The 26,947-nt window shown below is 39.3% G+C and overlaps 1 protein-coding gene across 1 annotated transcript in view; it reads right to left on the bottom strand.

The window, feature by feature from the left end:
- LOC135097470 (uncharacterized) overlaps positions 1-4,172 on the bottom strand; it is a 30,077-nt gene extending 25,905 nt beyond the window's left edge. The window contains exon 1 of the mRNA XM_063999416.1: positions 4,052-4,172. Within this exon, the coding sequence (XP_063855486.1) occupies positions 4,052-4,053 (2 nt within the window). The 5' untranslated portion in view covers positions 4,054-4,172. The remainder of the gene's footprint in view (positions 1-4,051) is intronic.
- Between the last annotated feature and the right edge of the window lie 22,775 nt (positions 4,173-26,947).

The raw sequence follows: 26,947 nt of genomic DNA, 5'->3' as shown, positions 1-26,947 counted from the left end.
CATAATTGTGTACAGAAATCCATGTATTTTTTATAACTAAGGCTATAATAAAGTGTTTAAAGTGTTTATTTTCTACTGCTATTTTCATGCTAACTACTCTTTTGATCTTGCTAACTGCATGCCTCCCCTGCTCCTGTGACCTCGTAACACAAGACTTTCTCTCACCCCTATTTTGTCCACCTCTCTAAAGCAAGAATTAAACAGTATTCTCAATCATTCATTCCCTTTTCTGGTAAACTCTGGAACTCCCTGCCTGCTTCTATATTTTTTTTCTTTCCTATGACTTGAACTCTTTCAAGAGGGAAGTTTAAAGACATTATTTTTTTACTATGGTTTCTGATTTTGGGGGAACCAGCACTTCAGTGGGCCTTTTTTTTTTCTAATTTTGTTGCCCTTGGCCAGTGTCCCTCTTACATAAAAAAAAAAAAAATCACTGTAACGCCACCCCCCCCCTCCTCCCTCCTCCTCACCGGTCCGGTCAAAGAAACACAGAAATAATAAAAAGGAGCGTTACACACGCCCATTCTCCCAGAGTTAAACTCACGGTGAAGAATACATGCAAAATCCTACCTATACACTTTCCTTATCCTATCCATATCTAAGGTCTACTAAACAGCTGACACTGACTCAACCACTTACCCTTGAGTCACCTGACTCGTACATTTCTTCCCGTAGGAAATTGTACCAACACCTTTCACATACAGAATACTTACAGGAAAAGAGAACTTGGACCCCAGTCACCCTCTGCTCTACGGGTAATCTATGGAGAAGTCACCTGACTAACTCCGTCACTCTCTTTATTCCCCGTCTCATAGAAAAGGAATAATCTATTACATTCGCAGCATTCGACACATCCGCCAACATTCACACAAATCATTCCTCTTACTACAACGAAGACTGGGGTAATACGTCCTCAAGGGAAACTTAGGACCCATTAGAGGTGATGACTGTAACTTGAGGAGGAAGTAACCAAGTACGACGTTCCCTGGAAACCTCACTTCTCAAACTAAAGCCCACAAGAATGGGGTACACTTCCCCGAACTGAAACACATAAGCTACCATCTGGTATGAACTGTTTTGACACGACGAGAATTTGGGGACGACTTTCCCGAAATGCCCCACTCTATTTGTGGCTGAGACAGTGTCACTGACCTTTGAACACTTGTGACGGATGAGGATTTCCTGCTCTTAACTCACTTCATTCCTAACCCTCACATCCTATACATTATAACACTGTTCACTTCTCCTCACTCCTGAGTTTGTGCATCACATTAGCACTCCTCAATAAGACGTCTGGGAGGTCGACGGCGGCGGGGAGGGAGGTCTTGATCCTCCTCCTCCTCCTCCTCCTCAACACATCCGTCTGAATAGTTCTCCTCCAACTCCGGAATAATTTCACTCCGGCTCACATACGGTTTCACCTTTTCTGCTGCTCTTTGTACTAACTTCCCAGAATAGGGGTCCTCCACTACATACAGTTGACCGTCCCTGATTACCTCACTCACTCGATATGGTCCTTTCCACTTAGCATTCAATTTGGTAGAGGTACCAGGCAACGGAGTTTCTGATTTCACCCACACCAAGGACCCAACTGAGACCTTTTCATCACGTCGTTTTCTGTTCGCCACTGCACGGTACCTCCTCTGTGACGTCACACTAGCGTCTTTAATCATGCGCTTAAGTTGCTGAACGTCACTATCTTCAGACTGCACCGTCAGGAGAGGCGCCGTGACGAAACGAGGTGGCTGTCTTGCGAAGAATGCTACATATGGAGAGACCCCCGTGCTGCTATGTACTGCCAGATTCATGTGTGACTGACATTCACTGAGAAGGCCAGGCCACCTTAAAGGGTAACCCTTGCACATTTGGGACAGCACGGTCTTCAGGGTCCGGTGCATTCTCTCGATGAGTCCGTTTGACTGGGGGTGATAGGGAGTGGTGTAGAGCAGTTCTATCCCATGAAGACCAGCCCAAGTTCTTAGTTCTCGTCCCGTGAACTCCAAGGCATTGTCACACAGGATGGAGAGTGGCCGGCCAAAGTCAGAGATGTATTGGGAAAGCTCAGCCATGCAATGCCCCCCCCAGCCAAATACAGTCCACTGCGAACGCGCCGCGAGCAAAACCATTGCCGCAGAGAAGTGACACTTTGAACATTACTTGACCCAATATTACCCAACTACCAGTACTCTGTCTCTCCCAATACGACTGGCCAAGACTACAGCGAATCCCACCGCTGCCACCAGTGTAACGCCACCCCCCCCCTCCTCCCTCCTCCTCACCGGTCCGATCAGAGCTCTAATGAGACGAGGCAAAGATCTTCACGGTGAAGAAGAAAAAAGAAGAGGAAGAGAGAAGAGGTGAAGCACGCACACACAATAGAAAAAAAGAAAACATTTTTGATTGGTAATGGTTCTCGCCTTCATCGTCATGGCCAGAGGGTAGGGAGAGGTTAATTATCACACAGTACCTACAGTGTGGCTTTATTAGGAGGAACGAAAAATATAAAAATAGCAAAAATAATTAAATGAATAATACTGATGGGATTCTTTGGGTTGACTGACCCACTATGACACTATCGAGTGGTTAATCTAGAAAAAAAAACACTTGAAATTCTGGTATGGCATATACACTTATACTCCGTTACTTAACACTACGAATACACAAGAAAATAATTACTTTTATAACTCCTCAAGAGTACCATTGATTCTGGGCACCGTTATATCCCTAAATAGCGTCACAGCCTTCATCCATCACTTCTCTACGGCAATAATATTGCCCACAACACATTCACAGTAGATTATATTTGACTAAAGAAACATTACATGGCTAACACTTTCCCAAGACTCTGTGGCCTGTCTCCACGTGGGACCAACACCGGCTATTTTATCTGTTGCCAGAGGGAAGGGAGACGCCATTCTGTCAACACGTACTGTTACTATATCTTCACTAGAGATATGAATAATAAACATGAACACAGTAATATTCACTTCTAAATAAAAGAAAAATCAAATATTTCAGAGCTACGAGACCCACCTGTTGCCAGAGGGAAGGGAGACGCCATTCTGTGCTCTCTCCCTCAACACCCACAGGCCTCTGAAGTTATTGGAACCTTAGCTAGTTCTCTCTCTCTCTTCTTTCACAAATAATTTTACTGAACCGTGAGTTTAAATAGAAATGCAGGAATAATTGGCTAGCAAGGTGAGCATATAGGCTGGACATTAGTTGAAGTTAATAATTGAATTCTAAATTACTAACATATTTTATAAGCTAGGGAATGACACCTTATGAGTTACTGGTAGGCTGACGCAACATGATGTAATCCTATTATTCGTATTACCACTGATTAGAGAAAACCACAGTTGAAATAAGTAAGACTATTTATAATAAATGTTTCAAGACTTTTAAATCACTCCCACGAATACACGCCTTATAAATATACTTTTTCATATAATCACTAAACCTTTAATTACCGCTATTATCCTCCTCTTCACCGCAAGCTACAAAAGAAAACAATTATTGGGGAGACTCAAAGAAACACAGAAATAATAAAAAGGAGCGTTACATCACCTTAATCATCAATATAGCTAAAGTGCAAGCTATGAATATGCAATCCACTCCATAATTCCACAGGATAAAGCCTCTCTCAGCTTTTACACTCCTCTCTGTTTTCTGCCCTGTCTGTTCCAGGCCACCCCAGCAAAACTTCTTATCTCATCTCTCCATCTAATTCTGTCTCCCCTGTCCACTTAATTGCCGCTAGGATATTATGAAATACATACTTGTACAGTAACTGAAACATATAAAAAATAACACTGAATGATAAAACTGAAGCCAAATCTACAATAGAGATCAAATAAAGAAATTGTTATTGTAGTGTGACTCAACCCTTTCATTGTGATGTCCAACAGTTCACAGCACAAAAGACATAATACAAGATCTTTACAGAATAAAAGAACTTTCCAGTGTCTAGCTTATAGTATACTGTTTAGAGATGGCAGTATAACAAACTATCTTGAGTGGTTTGCAATTAAGGCCAGACATATGCACTCACATGGAGAACTGTGACTCCCACACTGGAGCCAGTGTGTCAGTCAGTACCCGTGTCTTGAAGGTCTCATTGCTCCCTGACACCCGCACAATGCAGTAGGGATGACTAGTCTCTGCAAAAGTACAAAGAATCAGAAAGAGTCACAGGTCATAGATAATAGACTACAGTGTTCCCCTGCTATTCGTGAGAGTCGCATTCCAAAGCCTCCCACAAATAACAAAAATCCGCTATTATGGGAAGCCACCCCTACAAGGCTCAGCAGTACCAATGTTTATAGTTTAAATCATAAAATATACGTCTCACGCTTATTAAACGTACAATAAAAACAACTATTATACATAGATAATTATTATAGTATATAATATATTAATTTTAAAAAATACAGCGCACTGTAATATATATATATATATATATATATATATATATATATATATATATATATATATATATATATATATATATACAATAAAACCCTGATATAACGAACCTCTACTGAATTTTGGGTACAATGACCCCTTTAAGGCTGCTGCCTCTCTCTCTCTCTCTCTCTCTCTCTCTCTCTGTGTATTTACCTAGTTGTATTTACCTAGTTGTATAATACAGGGTCCGAGCCAAAGCTCAATTAGTCCTGTCTCCATACCCGAATTTGTCCAATTTCTCTTTAAACATGTGCACACTCTTTGCCGCAACTACCTCTTCTTTTAAGTTATTCCATATTTCAACCGTTCGATGCGGAAAGCTGTATTTCTTAATATCTCCCAAACAATGACTCTTCTTTAATTTCTTCATATGTCCCCTTGTACGTCTATCTCCTTCCTCCACTTTTACAACTAGGTCATCTCTGTCTATCTTCTCTATGCCATTTACTAATTTGAACATTGTTATCAGGTCTCCTCTTTCCCTTCTTTCTTGCAGTGTTGGTAATCCAATTTCTTCCAGTCTTTCCTCGTAACTTAGGTCTTCCAATTCAGGTATCATTTTCGTAGCTGTTCTTTGTATTCTTTCCAATTTCCTTATATCTTTCTTTTTGTGTGGAGACCATACCACTGCTGCGTATTCCAGTTTGGGACGTATCATGTGTGTTATGATTTTCTTCATCATTTCTTTGTCTAGGTAATTAAATGCCACCCTGATATTTGCTAGCAAATTATATGTAGAGCCAAATATTCCATTAATGTGTTTTTCTGGTGAAAGCGTGTCTTGAATTATTACTCCCAAGTCTTTTTCTTCTTTGCTCTTTGGTATTGTGATACCTCCCATCTTATACTCCCATGAAGGTCTCCTTTTACTTCTTCCCATCTCCATTACATGGCACTTCTTTATATTGAATTCTAATTTCCATCGTTTACTCCATTCATAAATTCTATCAATATCCCTCTGTAGTTCCTCACAATCCTCTTGGTTCTTTATTACTTTCATCAATTTTGCATCATCTGCAAACATATTAATGTAGCTAAAACCCACCGTCATATCATTTATATAGACCTGAAACATTATAGGTGCCAACACAGACCCTTGTGGTACTCCGCTTGTTACTTCGCACCAACTTGATTTATTATCTCTGATTACTGTGCTCATTTCCCTACCTTGGAGATAATCCTTCATCCACTTAAGTATTTTTCCTTTTAGCCCTCCTCGATGTTCCAGTTTCCATACGAGTCTTTTATGTGGAACTGTATCAAAAGCTTTTTTCAGATCTAAATAGACAGCATCAACCCAACCATCTCTCTCTTGTAGTTTACCTATTACTCTTGTATAAAAGCTCAGTAAGTTTGTTACGCAAGATCTTTCTTTCCTGAAACCGAATTGTTTTTCTGTTATCATATTTTCTTGTTCAAGATATTGCACCCATCTGTTTCTAATGACTATTTCACAGAGTTTACTTACAATACTCGTGAGTGAGACTGGTCTGTAATTCAGTGGTTCCATTTTATTACCTCCTTTGTATAACGGTACTATATTTGCTCTCTTCCATTCCTTTGGTACTTTTCCTTCCTTTAAAGAACTGTTAATTATCTCCCATATTGGTTCTTCCAATTCCTCTCTACATTCTTTCAATATCCATCCATTTACTTTGTCTGGTCCCATCGCCTTCCTAGTATCTAGCTCTTCCAGTAGTCTTTTAATTTCTTTTCTTTCCACTTGTATGTTTGCTATTCCTTTCTGTTGTTCTTCATCTCCCAGTGATGCAAAGACAGTTTCTCTTGTAAATACAGACTTAAAGCTTTTATTCAGTATCTCAGCCATCTCTTGTGTGGTTTCATAAATTTCTCCATTTTCCTTCAGCTTTGTAATAGTATCTCTATGCTTTATTTTTCCATTTACATATCTATAGAAAAGTTTGGGTTCTTCTTTACACTTTCCAACTACATCTCTTTCAAAATTTCTTTCTTCTTCTCTTCTTATTTTAACATAATCATTTCTAGCTGTCCTGTATTCTTCTCTATTTATCTCATTCCATTGTTTCCTCATTTTTTTCCATGCCCTCTCCTTTTTCTTTTTTGCCTCTGCACACTTTGCATTAAACCACACTTTCTTATTTTCTTTTACCTTATATCTTGGCACATATCTTTCAACACCTTCTCTAAACTTGCTTAAAAACACTTCATATTTTTTCTGCACCTCCATACCTCTTAATAAATTATTCCAATCAAGCTCTCCGTAGAATTTCTTTAACCCCGTAAAGTCTGCCTTAGCATAATTTTTTCTCTCATTTTTATATTCCTCATTGAATTTTGGCACTTCTTCTTTGATCTCTATCTCCATCTTCACATGATCACTTTTTCCCACTGGACACAAATATTCTATACTTGGTTCATTTTCTGGCTTTTTTGTAAAAACCAAGTCTAGTAGCGATGGTTCATCTTCCCCTCTGTACCTAGTATTTTCTTTCACCCATTGATCCATCGTGTTTACCATCATAGTCTGTAAAAATTCTTCACTCCATGTACTGGCAATCCCTGTCACCTCCATCTCCCCCCAGTTTATCTCTTTGCTATTAAAATCTCCTACTAGTAACACCTTGTTTCTTATCTTTAGCATGTCATCTATACTTTTTTATGAACTCGCTTTGCATGTGCTTATAATCATCAGTCACCCAAGTGTTGGTCTTTGGAGGCATGTATGCAACAATAATTTTTCTGCTTTCTTGTCCTTGGATCTTGATCTCCACACTCAATGTTTCTGACCTCCCTTCACCATATTCCACTGTTTCTATCAAGATGTTTTTTCTTACTAGAATCATCACTCCTCTCCCTCCCTTATTCTTTCTATCTCTTCTCCATATGTTATATCCTTCTTCTTCAAATTCAACATTAATCTCCCTTGTTAGTTTTGTTTCCGTAATGCATGCCACTTCTGGTTTCTTTTCATGTAAATAATCTCTTAGTTCCCTTAGGCTGGACACTAATCCATCTATGTTTGTATACATAACTTTAATTTTATTTATTGTGGACCCATTTCTTTTGTGTTCTCTCTTTGTTGTCTTACTTCTTGCTCCGCATTCTTTAACCACCATTTCCTCATTTTCATGTCTATCACTCTCCATATATATCTTTCTGCCTGTTCCTGTGTTCTCTCTTCGTTTTTTGTCTTGGCCTCCTCTTTTAACTCTTTCACCTTGTTTCTTTCCTCCTCATTCATTTCTCTTCTTATATATATATATATATATCCTTCATACCCTCTATCTTTCTTAACAAACTCGTTCTTCTCAGGATGTATTCGGCTGCCGCTTGGGTATTAAGTCTTATTTTCATGGGACGTTTCCCCCCTTCTGAATATTTCCAATCCTGTACACTTCTTCTATTTGTATATCCGTTTCATCTCCTTCTTCTACAATTTTCCCAATGATTTCTTTTGCTCTCTGTAATTCTTCTCTTTCTCTTAGAACTTTATTTGATATGGTCTTCTCTTTATCCCCAAACACCATCAGGCACATCTTTTTTTGTACCGTATCCCTTACTATGTTATCTTTTTCCTTAATGATTTTCACTACTTTTTTCGCCATCTCTTTATCATGTTCTTCTTGCTGCTTTCTTATTATTTCTGTCATATCTATCTTCTCTTGTTCTCTCTCTTCTTTCCAACTTTTCACTTCCTTTTCAACTAAGCCTTTTACTTCACTCTGGATTTTGCCTTCATCTATCCTAACTTCTTTCTTCTCCACCATGCTCCTTAACTTTCCATTTTCTTTTTTGAGTTCTTGTATTTCTTCACTGTACTTTACATTTAAATCCACTATCTTTTCCACTTCCTCTCTCAGTTTCTTGTTTTCCCTTTCTCTTTTTAACTCCCTTTCAACTCTTCCAGCTCTTCAATAATATCGTTCATGTCTTTAAGTCCCCACTCCTTATTTCCTTTCCATCCTCTGACTAATGTCACCAATCCTTTTATTTCCTCTCTTATCTTTTCATTCTCTTCTTCTAATTTCCATAATCTTGCATTTAACCTGCCTACCTGTATATCTTTTTCACTAAATCCTTCAAATTTTGGTGTGCCTCTGGGCGACGGCAATGCGGCGGCGGCCGCCATCACGCTTTGTTTACAACCGATTCGGATTCGGTGTTTTCACCCACAATTTTCACTTCATCTATTGTGTGTGTGTGTGTGTGTGTGTGTGTGTGTGTGTGTGTGTGTGTGTGTGTTAATTGAGAGAGAGAGAGAGAGAGAGAGAGAGAGAGAGAGAGAGAGAGAGAGAGAGAGAGAGAGAGAGAGAGAGAGAGTTGCATCATCAGCCATTGTCAAGGTCACTGGCTGACACACACAGCCAGAACTCTCTCTCTCTCTCTCTCTCTCTCTCTCTCTCTCTCTCTGTTAACTTATCAGAGAGAGAGAGAGAGAGAGAGATGCACCATCTGCCATTGTCAAGGTCACTGGCTGACACACAACCAGAATTACCCCACCTCTCTCTCTCTCTCTCTCTCTCTCTCTCTCTCTCTCTCTCTCTCTCTCTCTCTCTCTCTCTCTCTCTCTCTCTCTCTCTCTCTCTCTCTCTCTATATATATATATATATATATATATATATTTTTTTTTTTTTTTTTTATGTAAGAAGGACACTGGCCAAGGGCAACAAAAATCAATAAAAAAAAATGCCCACTGAAATGCCAGTCCCGTAAAAGGATCAAGGCAGTGGTAAAAAATAGGTGGATAAGTGTCTTGAAACCTCCCTCCTGAAGGAATTCAAGTCATAGGAAGGTGGAAATACAGAAGAAGGCAGGGAGTTCCAGAGTTTACCAGAGAAAGGGATGAATGATTGAGAATACTGGTTAACTCTTGCGTTAGAGAGATGGACAGAATAGGGGTGAGAGAAAGAAGAAAGTCTTGTGCAGCGAGGCCGCGGAAGGAGGGGAGGCATGCAGTTAGCAAGATCAGAAGAGCAGTTAGCATGAAAATAGCGGTAGAAGACAGCTAGATATGCAACATTGCGGCGGTGAGAGAGAGGCTGAAGACAGTTAGTTAGAGGAGAGGAGTTGATGAGACGAAAAGCTTTTGATTCCACCCTGTCTAGAAGAGCAGTATGAGTGCAACCCCCCCAGACATGTGAAGCATACTCCATACATGGACGGATAAGGCCCTTGTACAGAGTTAGCAGCTGGGGGGGGTGAGAAAAACTGGCGATGTCTCAGAACACCTAACTTCATAAAAGCTGTTTTAGCTAGAGATGAGATGTGAAGTTTCCAGTTCAGATTATAAGTAAAGGACAGACCGAGGATGTTCAGTGTAGAAGAGGGGAACAGTTGAGTGTCACTGAAGAAGAGGGGATAGTTGTCTGGAAGGTTGTGTTGAGTTGATAGATGGAGGAATTGAGTTTTTAAGGCATTGAACAATACCAAGTTTGCTCTCCCCCAATCAGAAATTTTAGAAAGATCAGAAGTCAGGCGTTCTGTGGCTTCCCTGCGTGCTATGTTTACCTCCTGAAGGGTTGGACGTCTATGAAAAGACATGGAAAAGTGTAGGGTGGTATCATCAGCATAGGAGTGGATAGGACAAGAAGTTTGGTTTAGAAGATCATTAATGAATAATAAGAAGAAGGTTGGTGACAGGACAGAACCCTGAGGAACACCACTGTTAATAGATTTAGGAGAAGAACAGTGACCGTCTACCACAGCAGCAATAGAACGGTCAGAAAGGAAACTTGAGATGAAGTTACAGAGAGAAGGATAGAAACCGTAGGAGGATAGTTTGGAAATCAAAGCTTTGTGCCAGACTCTATCAAAAGCTTTTGATATGTCCAAGGCAACAGCAAAAGTTTCACCAAAATCTCTAAAAGAGGATGACCAAGACTCAGTAAGGAAAGCCAGAAGATCACCAGTAGAGCGGCCTTGACGGAACCCATACTGGCGATCAGATAGAAGGTTGTGAAGAGATAGATGTTTAAGAATCTTCCTGTTGAGGATAGATTCAAAACTTTAGATAGGCAGGAAATTACAGCAATAGGACGGTAGTTTGAGGGATTAGAACGGTCACCCTTTTTAGGAACAGGTTGAATGTAGGCAAACTTCCAGCATGAAGGAAAGGTAGATGTTGACAGACAGAGCTGAAAGAGTTTCACTAGGCAAGGTGCAAACACAGAGGCACAGTTTCGGAGAACAATAAGAGGGACCCCATCAGGTCCATAAGCCTTCCGAGGGTTTAGGCCAGCGAGGGCATGGAAAACATCATTGCGAAGAATTTTAATACGTGGCATGAAGTAGTCAGAGGGTGGAGGAGAGGGAGGAACAAGCACAGAATCGTCCAAGGTAGAGTTTTTAGCAAAGGTTTGAGCAAAGAGTTCAGCTTTAGAAATAGATGTGATAGCAGTGGTGCCATCTGGTTGAAGTAGAGGAGGGAAAGAAGAAGAAGCAAAGTTATTGGAGATATTTTTGGCTAGATGCCAGAAATCACGAGGGGAGTTAGATCTTGAAAGGTTTTGACATTTTTTGTTAATGAAGGAGTTTTTGGGTAGTTGGAGAACAGACTTGGCATGGTTTCAGGAAGAAATATAAAGTGCATGAGATTCTGGTGATGGAAGGCTTAAGTACCTTTTGTGGGCCACCTCTCTATCATGTATAGCATGAGAACAAGCTGTGTTAAACCAAGGTTTAGAAGGTTTAGGACGAGAAAAAGAGTGAGGAATGTACGCCTCCATGCCAGACACTATCACCTCTGTTATGCGCTCAGCACACAAAGACGGATCTCTGACACGGAAGCAGTAGTCATTCCAAGGAAAATCAGCAAAATACCTCCTCAGGTCCCCCCAACTGGCAGAGGCAAAACGCCAGAGGCACCTTCGCTTAGGGGGATCCTGAGGAGGGATTGGAGTGATAGGACAAGATAAAGATATGAGATTGTGATCAGAGGGGCCCAACGGAGAAGAAAGGGTGACAGCATAAGCAGAAGAATTAGAGGTCAGGAAAAGGTCAAGAATGTTGGGCGTATCTCCAAGACGGTCAGGAATGCGAGTAGGGTGTTGCACCAATTGCTCTAGGTCATGGAGGATAGCAAAGTTGTAGGCTAGTTCACCAGGATGGTCAGTGAAGGGAGAGGAAAGCCAAAGCTGGTGGTGAACATTTAAATCTCCAAGAATGGAGATCTCTGCAAAAGGGAAGAGGGTCAGAATGTGCTCCACTTTGGAAGTTAAGTAGTCAAAGAATTTCTTATAGTCAGAGGAGTTAGGAGGGAGGTATACAGCACAGATAAATATATATGTAGTGCTGAGAAATTAATTATGTATATTTCTACTTTTCTTCCTAGGCTAGGGCCCATGTAGTGTGCGGGGGTGACCAGAATCTCAGTACCATGTGACTAACCCCTCCCCTTCCCCTCCTCTCCTCAGTGTCCTTTTGTCCTTGCTTTCCCCCCCCCCCCTCTCAGCGTCACTGTGTTGACCACTTCTATAACAAATTTACCCCGTGAATAAACGTAATTTCTCCTGCTTGGCCAGGTTATAGAGGCGAATTTTTCACCTAATCCCAGAGAATGGGGAGCCCTTAATATGATAAAATTAATTCTATAATGGTAAGGTCTTAAACCAGCCCAAACAAATCCCAGATAATTACGCCGCGCCAATGAGGTTGACGAATCTGATAAGTCTTCTTTGCTTCGCATCCCTGTCACCCCTGTTGCTACGCAAGCCGGGAAGAGATACCAGACTTTGACTAATTCCCCAATTGATTTCAAAAGTCCATTGAATTAAACTTCTTAAAGTAACAACTATAAAGTAAACAGTAACTTAATTATTCATATTTTTCATCCCTGAACTCACAACCTAGTCGCTCCCCCCCTACTAAAAACAAAATTATAACTTAATAAATTTCCCCATTGGAAACCTTTATCCTTAGTTTCCCGCCGATTCCCTCACAAGCAAAGCCAGTCTCTCTCGGATTCTCCTCAGGTGAGCATGCAGTCTGATAGTCTCCCCCTCCATTTCTTGTAATATTAAGTAAGTGTTTATTTAACAATAATTTTACTAAAGGAGTCTCTCTCGGATTCTCCTCAGACCCTCTTGGATTCCCCTCAGATATTCCTGTTGATAAACTATTTCTGAGTGGATAGATATTCGCATTTTTTTTCGTTCTTTTTTTTGTTGGTTTTCTCCACGGGACTAGTGAAACCACCTGGTTCGAGATCACCGTGTGAGACTGTCCTCAGGTCTATACATACTTTTTGGGTATATATTTGTTATTTATTTATTTATTCTCTGGTCTCCCCCACAACTCAGTAGTCGCGAAAATATCTCCATCGTAGTTTTTATGTAATTGAAGAATACGCTACCATTTATTTTGTATTTCTGAATTCCTTTCTTATTATTATTATTTCGGATTATTCCATTATTTATTAAAAATCATAAAAGTGTCAGTATTTGTATTTCTCTTAATCCAGTGATAGGATTTTGTAATTATCGTGTGCCACAAGGGAACATCACACCCCTTAGAGGGCACTAAACTGGTGAGCAGCGGTGGCATTTATTTCGCGACTAACCGAAAGAGGTGGAGACTGGAAATAATTGTAAATGTTGAAGGTGATGATGATGCCAAGCGAGACATTCAAAGGAGGGCGTGCACGTGCATGGTGGTGAGCAGGTGATGATTGGAGAGGCACAAAACGTTCAGGATGGAGGAGGAGGAGGAGCAGGAGTCTTTGTGTATAGGAAGGAGAAAGAAGGAGGATAGGAGTAATAAGTAATAATGCAAGGAGAATGGAGGAGGAGGAGGAGCAGGAGTCTTTGTGTATAGGAAGGAGAAAGGAGGAGGATAGGAGTAATAAGTAATAATGCAAGGAGAAAGGAGGTGGAGGAGGAGTAATGAATAACAATGATTAAGAGGAAAACTAGAGGAGGAGAAATAGTAATGAACTATAATTTTTTTTTTTCTTGAGTAATGACAAAACATGCACATGAGCTTTCTGGCCACCTGGGTCAGAAAAAGACAATTAAAAAGGCCGAAGAATTGTTTTACTGGTGTAATCTCAAGTTTGACGTAACCCAGTACGTAAAAAATTACCTTCAGTAGAGAAGCCCTTAGATAGGATAGGTATAGACCTGACGGATATGATTGCAGGCAGTGGTGGCTACCGATATGTGTTGACTATCGTAGATCACTTTAGCCGATTTGTGAAGTTCTATCCACTCAGAAACAAACTATCAGAGGGAATTGTAGAGGCGCTGCAGCAGTACATTACCGACTTCGGGACTCCTCACTCCATCGTCCTGGACAACGGGGGCGAGTTCACCTCCCAGATCTTCCAACAATTCTGCCAGCAACACCTCATCACCCTCTGTTACACCACTCCCTACCACCCGCAAGGGAACGCCATCACCGAACGACTCCATCGCACGCTCAAATCCATCTTGGCTTCCATGTGCCGAGGTTACCCGCTACGGTGGCCTCGCCTACTCCCTGTGTGTCAGGCCACTATGAATGCCGCCGTCCATACCAGTATCGCCCAACAACCTTTCTTCGCGTTTTTCTCCCGGCATGCGCCCCGAGTGGTGGGTGCCAGGCTACCCGCAGTTGATGGTGACGAGCAAGACGTGGATGTGGTCCGCCGGCTGATCCGGGAAACACATGAGAAAATGACTCGGAAATACCGTAATGCGGCCAACAGGAAACGCAAGGAGCAGAAGGTAGACATTGGGGCGTTGGTGTGGGTGAAGCGAGAAACTACAGAGTCAGGAGTGTGTAAGAAACTGTGTGTTCGTTGGGACGGCCCATATAAGGTGGTGGAAGTTTTAAGAGGAGGCGGTGGTTATGTGGTGAAAGACCCTTTCTCGGGAAAGATGGTGCAAAGAGCGGCAGAAAAGATCAAACAGTTTCACAGTGAGGAAGAGTACGTAGTTGCAGCTCAAGACACAGTGTTCCAACCTGATATAGAAACTGAAGTGTTACCGCCTAGAGTGCGTAACCGTCCCAGACGCTATATTGAGGAATGTTAATGTCGCTGGAAAGACGGTATAGAAAAGAGCAGAGTGCTTGGGGTAAATAGAGTCCCCCCCCCTTACTTTTGCATGGTCTGGCTGGACTGGTTGTAATGAATCGTGGTATGACGGGTATGGGTACTATGTGAGAGGTGATGTAAGAATTTGAGAAGGAATAAGGAACCACTTTAATTCGCAGACTACTACTGCACTCGACAATCCGTTCGGGCCATTCTGTGGTGGATTACTTCAGGACGTGGCGAGCGCTTCGCGTAATCATCTATAGTATCTCGTGGTATGAGTGAATGTGTGGATGAGTAAATGACTGTCCGAGTGGAAGGAACCGAGTACTGGGGTGGCCGAATCTCGTTTCAGAGAGTGACGGAGTGACTTAAGGTTAAGTCCTCACACCACAGGAGGTCAAGAGGCTGGTTGGGGTGGAATTTCTTTTCTTTTTCCTTGAGATGAGAGAAAGAGCCGAGTTATGTCTCCAAGGGACATTGTGGTGATATGGCCCACAAGCCATTGTATGGGAGAGAATGTCAGAGTTATTTCCCGACAGAGATCACGTGCAGTTCGTCAGCCTGGCTTGGTTATGTGGTGGTGAGGGGAGTTTCTAATTACTCGGATGTGAAGGTGTTATGTTATTTTTTTTTTTTTTGGTAAGGAGAAAAGAGAGAGGTGAAAAATTCTAGAACGGATGAAAGGCTCGTGTAGTGCTGAGAAATTAATTATGTATATTTCTACTTTTCTTCCTAGGCTAGGGCCCATGTAGTGTGCGGGGGTGACCAGAATCTCAGTACCATGTGACTAACCCCTCCCCTTCCCCTCCTCTCCTCAGTGTCCTTTTGTCCTTGCTTTCCCCCCCCCCCCCTCTCAGCGTCACTGTGTTGACCACTTCTATAACAAATTTACCCCGTGAATAAACGTAATTTCTCCTGCTTGGCCAGGTTATAGAGGCGAATTTTTTCACCTAATCCCAGAGAATGGGGAGCCCTTAATATGATAAAATTAATTCTATAATGGTAAGGTCTTAAACCAGCCCAAACAAATCCCAGATAATTACGCCGCGCCAATGAGGTTGACGAATCTGATAAGTCTTCTTTGCTTCGCATCCCTGTCACCCCTGTTGCTACGCAAGCCGGGAAGAGATACCAGACTTTGACTAATTCCCCAATTGATTTCAAAAGTCCATTGAATTAAACTTCTTAAAGTAACAACTATAAAGTAAACAGTAACTTAATTATTCATATTTTTCATCCCTGAACTCACAACCTAGTCGCTCCCCCCCTACTAAAAACAAAATTATAACTTAATAAATTTCCCCATTGGAAACCTTTATCCTTAGTTTCCCGCCGATTCCCTCACAAGCAAAGCCAGTCTCTCTCGGATTCTCCTCAGGTGAGCATGCAGTCTGATAGTCTCCCCCTCCATTTCTTGTAATATTAAGTAAGTGTTTATTTAACAATAATTTTACTAAAGGAGTCTCTCTCGGATTCTCCTCAGACCCTCTTGGATTCCCCTCAGATATTCCTGTTGATAAACTATTTCTGAGTGGATAGATATTCGCATTTTTTTTTGTTCTTTTTTTTGTTGGTTTTCTCCACGGGACTAGTGAAACCACCTGGTTCGAGATCACCGTGTGAGACTGTCCTCAGGTCTATACATACTTTATGGGTATATATTTGTTATTTATTTATTTATTCTCTGGTCTCCCCCACAACTCAGTAGTCGCGAAAATATCTCCATCGTAGTTTTTATGTAATTGAAGAATACGCTACCATTTATTTTGTATTTCTGAATTCCTTTCTTATTATTATTATTTCGGATTATTCCATTATTTATTAAAAATCATAAAAGTGTCAGTATTTGTATTTCTCTTAATCCAGTGATAGGATTTTGTAATTATCGTGTGCCACAAGGGAACATCACACCCCTTAGAGGGCACTAAATATATATATATATATATATATATATATATATATATATATATATATATATATATATATATATATATATATATATATATATATATATATATTAACTTATTTGAGAGGGAGAGAGCACGTTGCTTCATCAGCCATCCTCAAGGTCACTGGCTGACACACACAGCCAGAGAACTCTCTCTCTCTCTCTTTGTCTCTCTCTGGATATGGCAAATTTTCATCTTAGTGACCCACCCTCCCCTATACAGGATGTAACGCGAGTTTCTGCAAATACTGAAAGAGGTGAAAGAACGTGTAATTCTAAGTAGAAAATGTTCTATACGCATATGCATTGTAAAGCTTTGTTTACCTGTCAGAGTTGAAAATGTATGGGTGTACTATGCATGTAGCTATGAGGTGATGGACAGATAGTTGCATTGTCACAGCCTCAGAGGTGCCACTTGCTCAAATTACGAATGGTTTTATCTTATTTTCTGCAGGCTGTGGAATATTACAGTATCTTGAAACAAGATAAACGGTATTAAAAAGCATGTAATTTACTGATAAGCATTACACGACAATATTATTGCAGTGATTAAAAGTATTCCTGTGAAATGCTACATGGCATCATCAAAGCAAAGGAGGAGGGGGGGGGAGCGAGTCCGAGTGATCTTGAAAACAGCTGAATGATTATGCCATGTAGCATTTTACAGGAGTACTTTTAATCACAGCAATAATGTTATTGCGTAATGCTTATCGGTAAATTACATGCTTTTTAACAACATTTGTCTCGCTAAAAGATACTGCAGTATTCCACAGCCTGTAAAAAATAATATAAAACCATTTGTAATTTGAGCAAGTGACACCTCTAAGGCTGTGACAATGCCACCATCTGTCCATCACCTCATAGCTACACCCATAGTACACCCATACATTTTCAACTCCTCTGACAAGTAAACAAAGCCTTAAAATGCATACGTGTATAGAACATTTTCTACTTAGAATTACACGTTCTTTCACCTCTTTCAGTATTTGCAGAAACTTGCATTACACCATGTATGTGTTCATTATATCAAGGGTTTACTATAATTTATGAAAATTTAAAGAATTAACCAGGCTTTTTGACCTGAAAGACAAAGCCAGCAGGGATATGTGTCAAAAATATGGGAATATGCAAAACCACAATTAGCTTATCACAAAAACCGAACAGTGAATAAACGGGGGAACATTGTATACCTTATTTATTTATTTATTTATTTATTTTATTTATTTTTTTTTTACGCACGAGTGCTACTGGCCAATGGTAATAAAAATATTGGATAGAAAAAATGACCATTTAATGCCAGAGATGTCAGATAGAATGATTAAAAAAAAAAAAAGCGTCCTGAAACCTCCCTCTTGAAAGAGTTCAAGTCATAGAAAGGAAATACAGAAGCAAGCAGGGAGTTCCAGAGTTTACCAGAGAAGGGGATGAATGACTGAGAATACTGGTTAACTCTTGCATTAGAGAGGCAGACAGAATAGGGATAAGAGAAAGAAGAGTCTTGTGCAATGAGGCCACAGACAAATAGGGCAGAAAACAGAGAGGAGTGTAAAAGCTGAGAGAGACTTTATCCTGTGGAATTATGGAGTGGATTGCATATTCATAGCTTGCACTTTAGCCATATTGATGATTAAGATGATTTTTTTTTTTTTTTATGTAAGAGGGACACTGGCCAAGGGCAACAAAATTAGAAAAAAAAAGGCCCACTGAAGTGCTGGTTCCCCCAAAATCAGAAACCATAGTAAAAAAATAGTGTCTTTAAACTTCACTCTTGAAAGAGTTCAAGTCATAGGAAAGAAAAAAATATAGAAGCAGGCAGGGAGTTCCAGATTTTACCAGAAAAGGGAATGAATGATTGAGAATACTGTTTAATTCTTGCATTAGAGAGGTGGACAAAATAGGGGTGAGAGAAAGTCTTGTGTTACGAGGTCACAGGAGGAGGGGAGGCATGCAGTTAGGGGTGAGAGAAAGTCTTGTGTTACGAGGTCACAGGAGGAGGGGAGGCATGCAGTTAGCAAGATCAAAAGAGTAGTTAGCATGAAAATAGCAGTAGAAAATAAACACTTTAAACACTTTAAACACTTTATTATAGCCTTAGTTATAAAAAATACATGGATTTCTGTACACAATTATGGGCAAACCTTTATAGTAAGCAAAGCTAGGTATATGTAACAAAGTAATTTGAAATTAGAGATTATATCTAACTTTAGAAATATCTAATATACTAGAGGGTTAAGTTAAAAAAAAAACATTATAAAATGAGAAAATATAGATAGTGAGATAATGAGATGAATATGATATTAAATGGGTAAAGTGGAATAAGTGCGGGTACACTGACATAAGGCAGTGGAAAATAGGAATTGTGAGAGTAGATGAATATTGATACATTGGGCTATAGTGGAATAAATAGGATGCACATTATGAATAAAATGGTAAGCAGGGGTGAAGTAATAATATAGAAGTGATAACAATGTTATTGTAGATAGGTATATATATTTAGACACTATGGGAAGATAAGGTGAGAGATGTTGCAATGAATAAAAAACAAACAAACAAAGACTAGTATGCATCCAGGAGATGACTTTTATGCTTACTTTTAAATTCATTGAGTGAGTGGACATTTTTAGTGTGGTAAGGCAGAGAATTCCATATTATAGGACATATTAAAGATACATAGTTGAGTGACCGAAGACACTTAAGCGGTGAGTTGGCATACACAGCCACTCACTGTGTCGTGCAGTGTAGCTGTGGGATGGAAAAGAAGCATTAATGATGTTTTTGTACACATAGGTTGCAATAGAAAGTTTTGTTATTAGTATATTCGTGTTTTTGAAAAGTTGAGTGGTGTGTTCAAGATACAAGCTATGTGTGATAATGTGGATTATATTTTTATGAATTAAGTTTATGCATTTCAGATGAGTGGCATGTGTAGTACTCCAGATTGGATTACAGTATTGGAGATGTGGATATATGTGTGAATAATAGAGTGTTTTTAGGATTTCACAGGGCATAAAATCTCTTATTTTGTATAGCATGGCAGTGCTTCTTGAAAGTCTTTGAGAAATATTATTTGCATGGAATTTAAAAGTTAGGTTTTCATCAAAGGTGACTCCCAGAAACTTCAGCTTGTCAGTTTCTGACATATTTCATCATTTTTTATTTTGAGTTTTGGAAGATCATTAGTCCTGTTAGAGAATAACATGTGAGTTTTATTACTGTTGATTGTGAGTCTTTTGTTCAAGCACCAATTTTGTAGTTTATCAAGGTCATTATTGGCCAAATAGAATAGGACATCATTAGTAGAGCCGGTGAAATATAGCGTCGTGTCATCAGCAAAGAGAATGACATTTGCATGATTAAATACTGCCACAATGTCATTGATATAAATAAGAAATAGTATCATCCCCAAGACACTTCCTTGTGGGACACCAGTTGATATGTTTCTTTGTGTGGACTTCTACCCATCAAGAATCATGCATTGGGATCTACCAGTTAAATAGGTGCTGAACCAGGAATGTATAGTGCCTCATATGCCATAATAATGCAGTTTTTTGCAGAAGCATATTGTGGTTGACAGTATCAAAGGCTTTGGAGAAATCAACAAAAATAGATAAAACTGATGATTTGTCATCAAGAGATGAATAAAGATGGGAGGTGAATTTACTTAAAGCATGATAAGTGTTGAAACCTGTTCTGAATCCATATTGAGAATCGCTTAAGATATTGTTTTTATCCAGATATGACATAAGTTCAGTTTTCATAAGAGTTTCAAATATTTTAGAGAAGATAGATAGGGTGGAAATAGGGCGATAGTTATTTGAATAATTTTTGCAACCAGATTTGTGTATTGGTGTGATATTTGCATTTTTCAGGTTTGATGGGAATTTACCAGAAGTAGTAGATTGGTTGAACAGTAAAGCAATGGGGTTGGCAGTGTGTGCTGAATTATGTTTTAATAAAGTGACAGGAATCTCATCACCATTTGATTTCTTATTCTTTAGAATTTTTATTATATTTATGATGTCAACAGCAGTAACTGGAGGAACAGACATTGAGTTAGGATAGTTGCCTTGTGAGTAGTCAACAGCATTTCTATTAGCCAGTGTAGAGTATTATTTAGTTTGGCTGGTACTTCACTGAAATGTTCATTGAGGGCTTCTGCAATTTGAGGATTACTTTGTGTTATATTATTATGATTTAAGTTAGAGATGACTGTTTTAGACATTTGTTTGCCTGATATTCAATTGATAGTCTGCCAGATTTTTTTGGTGTTATTTCTGAAAGTGCTAAAGATATTCATGTAGTAATTAGTTTTAAATGACCTTATTATTTGTGTCACTTGATTTTGATATTGTGTGTATGTACTATGGTCCACAGTCCCTGATTTATACATTTTAAAAGGTTTACTTTTGTGTTTCATACAAGGTGTTAACCATGGATTATTGAGTCTTTTGGCTGACACATATTTTGTCACTTTGGGAATATATTTATTGTTTAGGTTATGGAGTATTTTAGTAAAATTGTCAAAGTTTTCATCCATATCATTAGAGACAAGGGCATCATTCCAGTCGATAGTAGCAAGGTGAAGTTATTGTGCTTAAGTCTGTCAAAGGTTCTGTAGGTTAATTTGTGTTTACTAGATGGGTCTGACATTAGAGATATCTTTATGAAAACTGGGAGGTGGTCTGATATTGGGTGATGAATAACTCCTGAGGTAGACAGTGGGGTAAAATTGGTCCATATATGATTGAGAAGTGAGGGATTAGGATTGTCAGGAAATCTGGTAGGGTGAGAAATATGTGGAAAGTAGTTAAGTGTTTGCATGGTATTCAGAAAGTAATTTGTTGGGTGATGGGAAGTATGTTCTAATAGGTTAATGTTGAAATCACCAATGAGAATGGTGTTGTTTCTTGAGGAGTTCAGGACAAGAATGTCAGATAGCAAGAAATACAACACTAGCGATGAAAGAGAGGCTGAAGACAGTCATTTATAAAACAAAATTCTTTTGATTCTACCCTGTCTAAAAGAGTAGTATGAGTAAAGCGTACTCCATACATGGATAGATAAGTGTCCTGTACAGAGTTAGCAGCTGTGGGGGTGAGAAAAAATTGGTAGAGATGATTCAGAAGGCTTAATTTCATGGAAGTTTCTAGTTTAGATTACAAGTAAAGGACAGACTGAGGATGTTCAGTGAAGAATAGGGGGACCAGTGAGTGTTATTGAAAAAGAGGGGATAGCTATCTGGAAGGCTGTTTTGAGTTGATAGATGGAGGAATTGAGTTTTTAGGCATTGAACAATACTAAGTTTGCTCTGCCACAATCATAAATTTTAGAGAGATCAGAAGTCAGGTGTTTGTGTGAGCTGTTTAATTTCTGAAGGGTTGGACGTTTATGAAAAGACATGGAAAAGTGCAGGGTGGTATCATCAGTGTAGGAGTGGATGGGACAAGAAGTTTGGTTTAGAGGATCATGATGAATAATAGGAAGAGAGTGGTTGACTGGAAAGAACCCTGAGGAACACCACTGTCACTGTTCTTATGAAAAGAACAGTGACAGTCTACCACAGCAGCAACAGAACAGTCAGAGGAAACTTAACATGAAGTTACAGAGAGGATAGAAGCTGTAGGAGGGTAGTTTGGAAATCAAAGTTTTGTGCCACACACTATCAAAAGCTTCTGATGTGTCTAAGGCAACAGCAAAAGTTTCACCAAAATCCCTAAAAGAGGATGACCATGACTCATTAAAAAAAGCTAGATCACCAGTAGAGTGGCCACAATGGAATCCATACTGGTAATCAGATATAAGGTTGTGAAGTGATAGATGCTTGAAAATCTTCCTGTTGAGGATAGATGCAAAAATTTTAGCGAGACAGGAAATTGAAACAATAGGATGGTAGTTTGAGGGATTAGAGTGGTCGCCTATTTTTTGGAACAGGCTGAATGTAGGCAAACTTCTAGCAAGAAGGAAAGGTAGATGCTGATAGACAGAGTTGGAGGAGTTTGACAAGGTGAAGTGCAAACATGGAGGCACAGTTTTGGAGAACAATAGGAGGGACCCCATCAGGTTCATAAGCCTTCTGAGTGTTGCCACAAGGATTAGTATTAGGGCCATTGTTATTTCTAATATATATCAATGACTTGGATAGTGGAATTAGTAGTGATGTTAGTAAATCTGCAGATGACACAAAGACAGGTAGATTAATTAGGTCAGAATTGGTTGCTATCGTCTTGCAGGCAGATTTTGATAGGATGAATGAATGGATGGACAGATGGCAAATGCAATTTAATATCAAGAAATGCAAAGTACTTACTGTAGGTAGAGGAAACCCACACAGTAGGTACACATTAAACAACGAAACTCTGGTAGGTACAGAGTACGAGAAAGATTTAGAAGTTATAGTTAGCTCTGAACTCCGTCTAGGAAAACAATGCATAGAGGCCACAAACAGGGCAAATAGCGTACTAGGATTAATTTCTAGGAGTGTTAAAAGTAGAAAGCTGGAAGTAATATTAAAGTTATACTTGGCGCTGGTCAGACGTCGTCTAGACTACGCTGTGCAGTTCTGGTCCCCACATTACAGGAAAGATATAGGTCTATTAGAATCAGTATAGAGGAGAATAACTAGAAGGATACGGGATGAGGAGTATTTCTTACGAGGCGAGATTGAAGCTGTTAAATCTACATTCTTTAGAGAGATGTAGGTTAAGAGGGGACCTGATAGAAGTCTTTAAGTGGTATAAGGGTTATAACAAGGGGGGATGTAAGCAAAATTCTTAGGATCAGCAACCAGGGTAGAACAAGAAATAACGGGTTCAAGCTTGAAAAATTTAGGTTTAGGAAGGAGATAGGAAGAAGTTGGTTCTCAAATAGAGTGGTAGATGAGTGGAACGGACTCAGTAATCATGTTGTTAATGCTAGGACATTAGGGAGCTTTAAGAGAAGATTAGATGGGTTTATGGATGGGGATAATAGATGGAAATAGGTAGGTATATTTCATACAAGGACTGCCACGTGTAAGCCTGATCACTTCTTGCAGCTTCCCTTATTTCTTATGTTCTTATTATTCTTATGTTAAGGCCAGTGAGGGCATGGAAAATATCATTGTGAAGGATCTTAATGAGTAGCATGAAGTAGTCGGAGGATAGAGGAGAGGGAGGAACAAGCCCAGAATTATCCAGGATAGAGTTTTTGCTAGGGTTAGTGTGAAGAGTTCAGCTTTAGAGATAAATGAGATGGCAATGGTGCCATCAGGATGAAATAAAGGAGGGAAAATTGAAGATGTAAAGTTACTGGAGAAGTCACAAGGGGAGTGAGATCTTGAAAGATTTTGACATTTTCTATAGATGAAGGAGATTTTTGGGTAGTTGGAGAATAGATTTGACATGATTCTGGCCAGAAATATAAAGTTTATGGGTTTGAGGTGATGGAAGGCTCAAGTACCTTTTATGGGCCACCTCTCTATCATGTATAGCATGTGTTAAAACAAACTGTGTTAAATCAAAGTTTGGAAGCCTTAGGGTGATAGAAAGAGTGAGGAATGTATGCCTCCATGCCAGATACTTTCACCTCTGTTATGTGCTCAGCACACAGAGGCAGATCTCTGATGTGGAAGCAGTAATCATTCCAAGAAAAATCAGAAAATAAGTAGGTCCTGATGATATGAATAATTAGGTTTTGTTTGAATTGCTCGTATAGTGAATTCTTATATAATGAAACACATAACTAATGCCAAGAAAGGGGTTCGGTTCAGTGATCCTTGTCAAAGATAAGGATATTCATTAAGAGTTACATGGCTCTATTTCCTTTTTTCTTTTCTTTTTTTTTTGTTTATTCATTTTTTTTTATATATATAGCTCCAACCTCCTACAAACTTGGGGACATGGTGGGAAATTGGGGTTTTTGGGTAAGGAAAACTAAAATAGGGTCAAATACCCCAAAAATAAATAGGGAGCTGCCTACTGGTGTTGTGATGGTTGCCATGTTCCTGCTGCTGCTACTGCTGCTGCTGCTGCTGCCTACCCAGAGAGGAAATCCCCATTCTCACATGTAAAACAGTGTTGGCAACAATACAGACAAAAAAAAAAAAAAAAACACATGGTATAGTCAGTATTGCCAACAGTACGTGTGAGAAATCTCCAGAAATATGTACAGTTTCCCCTCTGGCGAGGCAGGAGCAGCAGCAAGAACATGATGTCCATCACAACAACAGCAGTAGGCCCTAATTTAGCTTTCCCCATCCAAAACCCCCTGCTTTCCCAACTGGTCCCGAACATTGTAGGGGATAGGAACTGAAAAAAATAGGAAATAGAGCCATGTGACTCTTATTAATAATTACTAAGGCAAGTTTTCAAGCTAAAATGTACAATGCCAAAGTTAAAGTATTTGATACCAAACACAACAAACATGCTTTTACTACAGAACTGTCAATAAAATAATATGAAAGAAGAAACAGCATATAAAGAAAATTATTTCATATTAATGAAACATAAAAAATGTGCATGACACACACCAGTGCGTAGTTAATGGTGGGAAAATGCATGGTAGGTAGGGGACAGGTGAAGGATTGCTGTTCTCTTTCAGTGCTCACAAACCTGCCCCTGCACATCTGAATCATAGTACATCACCATACAGTCTGAATGTATTAGCAAGAGAGTGCAGTAAGGCACGCATTTTAAACTTTAAACTTTGTAGCTTTACTCACCTTGGACATAAGATTGAAAATTAGATCTAAACCTGCAAATGTTGCAAAGTTAATGAAGAAAAAGTTGAGTGGCATGTCAAGACACTTACGATTGATTTCAGGAGAAGAGGAGTCTGACCTAGGGACATTTGTAGCTCCCTCCTTAGATGGAGACTCTAAGGCTGGTGCAGGAGTCACCATAATAAAATCTTGAATTTTGAGTGAGGAGTGTTCGTGTATTAAATGCATGTAAAGTTGTGTGAGAGAGTTGTCTTTAAAGGGCAGGCTGTATCTACCTAGTTGTATTTACTTAGTTGTACTGTGCAGGGCATGAGCATGACTCATTTTGTCCCATCTCCATAACCATATTTATCCAGTTTCTCTTTAAACGTGTACATTGTTTGCCACAACCATCTCTTCCTTCAAATCATTCCAGATTTCAACAGTTCTATATGGGAATCTGTATTTCTTGATGTTGCTAAAACATCCACTCTTCTTTATTTTCTTCCCATGCCCCCTTGTCTGTCTCTCCCTCCTCCACCTGAAGTACCAAGTCATTTCTGTCTATTCTTTCTATATTGTTTTTTAATTTGTACAGTGTTATCAAGTCTCTTTTCTCTCTTGTAGTGTTGGTAATTCAGTCTTTGCAAGTCTTTCTTCATAGCTTAAGTCTTTCAATTCTGGTACCATCTTTGTTGCTATCTTCTGTATTCTTTCCAGTTTTCCTATATTTTTTTTTCTACATGGAGCCCAAACTATTGCTGTGTATTCCAATTTAGAATGTATCATGCTTGTTATAATTTTCTTTATCATTTCCTTATCTAAATAGTTATACGCCACCCTAGTGATTGTTAACAAGCTGCATGTAAAGCTGAATATCTTTTATGTGCCTTTCAGGTGATAGTGTGTCCTGCATCATTACTCCCAAATCTTTTTCTTCATTACTTCATTATCATTTCTCTTCGCATTTTGTAATTCCATGTAGGTCTCGTTTTACTTTTTCCTATTTCTAACACTTGGTATTTTCTGGCATTAAATTCGAGTTTCCATCTTTGGTTCCATGCATGCATTTTGTCAATATCCTTTTGTTACTCATTCTTTATTGTTCTCATTATTTTTGCATCATCAGCAAAAAAAGGTTTATATAACTATTTACTCCTCTTTTGCATCATTTACTTATATTTGAAACATAATGGAGGTGCCAACACAGATTCTTGCGGTACCCTACTTGTCACTTGTTGCCAACTTGAATTAGTGTCTCTGATTACTGTTTTCATTTCCCTCCCATGCGAATAATCTTCCATCCATCTCAATGTAGCTCCCTTTAGTCCTCCTCCATTTTCTAGCTTCCACATGAAGCTTTTGTGGGGAACTTTATCAAATGCTTTTTTTGAGATCCAGGTATACCACATCAACCCATCCGTCCCTCTCTTACACTCCATCTGTTACTCTTGTATAAAAGCTCAGTAGATTTGTGACACAGGATCTCCCTTGCCTGAATCTAAATTGCTTTTCTGTAATTATCTCTTCATCTTATAGATATTGCACCCATCTATCTTTAATTACTATTTCACAGGGTTTGCTTACAATACTTGTTAGTGACACTAGTCTGTAATTTAATGGTTCCATTTTATTTCCCCCTTTGTATATTGGCACTATGTTAGCTCTTTTCCATTCCCTTGGTACTTTTCCTTCTCTCAACGAGCTGTTGATTATATCCCATATGGGTTCCTCCATTTGTTCTCTGCATTCTCTTAATATCCATCCATTTACTTGATCTGGTCCCATAGCTTTTCTAACATCCAGCTCTTCCAGCAGTTTCTTGATTTCTTGTCTCTTTACCTCTATCTCCTGTATT

Source organism: Scylla paramamosain, unplaced genomic scaffold (genome assembly GCF_035594125.1).
Source record: "Scylla paramamosain isolate STU-SP2022 unplaced genomic scaffold, ASM3559412v1 Contig21, whole genome shotgun sequence".
NCBI lineage: Eukaryota > Metazoa > Arthropoda > Malacostraca > Decapoda > Portunidae > Scylla > Scylla paramamosain.
Note: the sequence above shows the minus strand (reverse complement) of the source record. Positions and strands in the feature narration are given on the sequence as shown.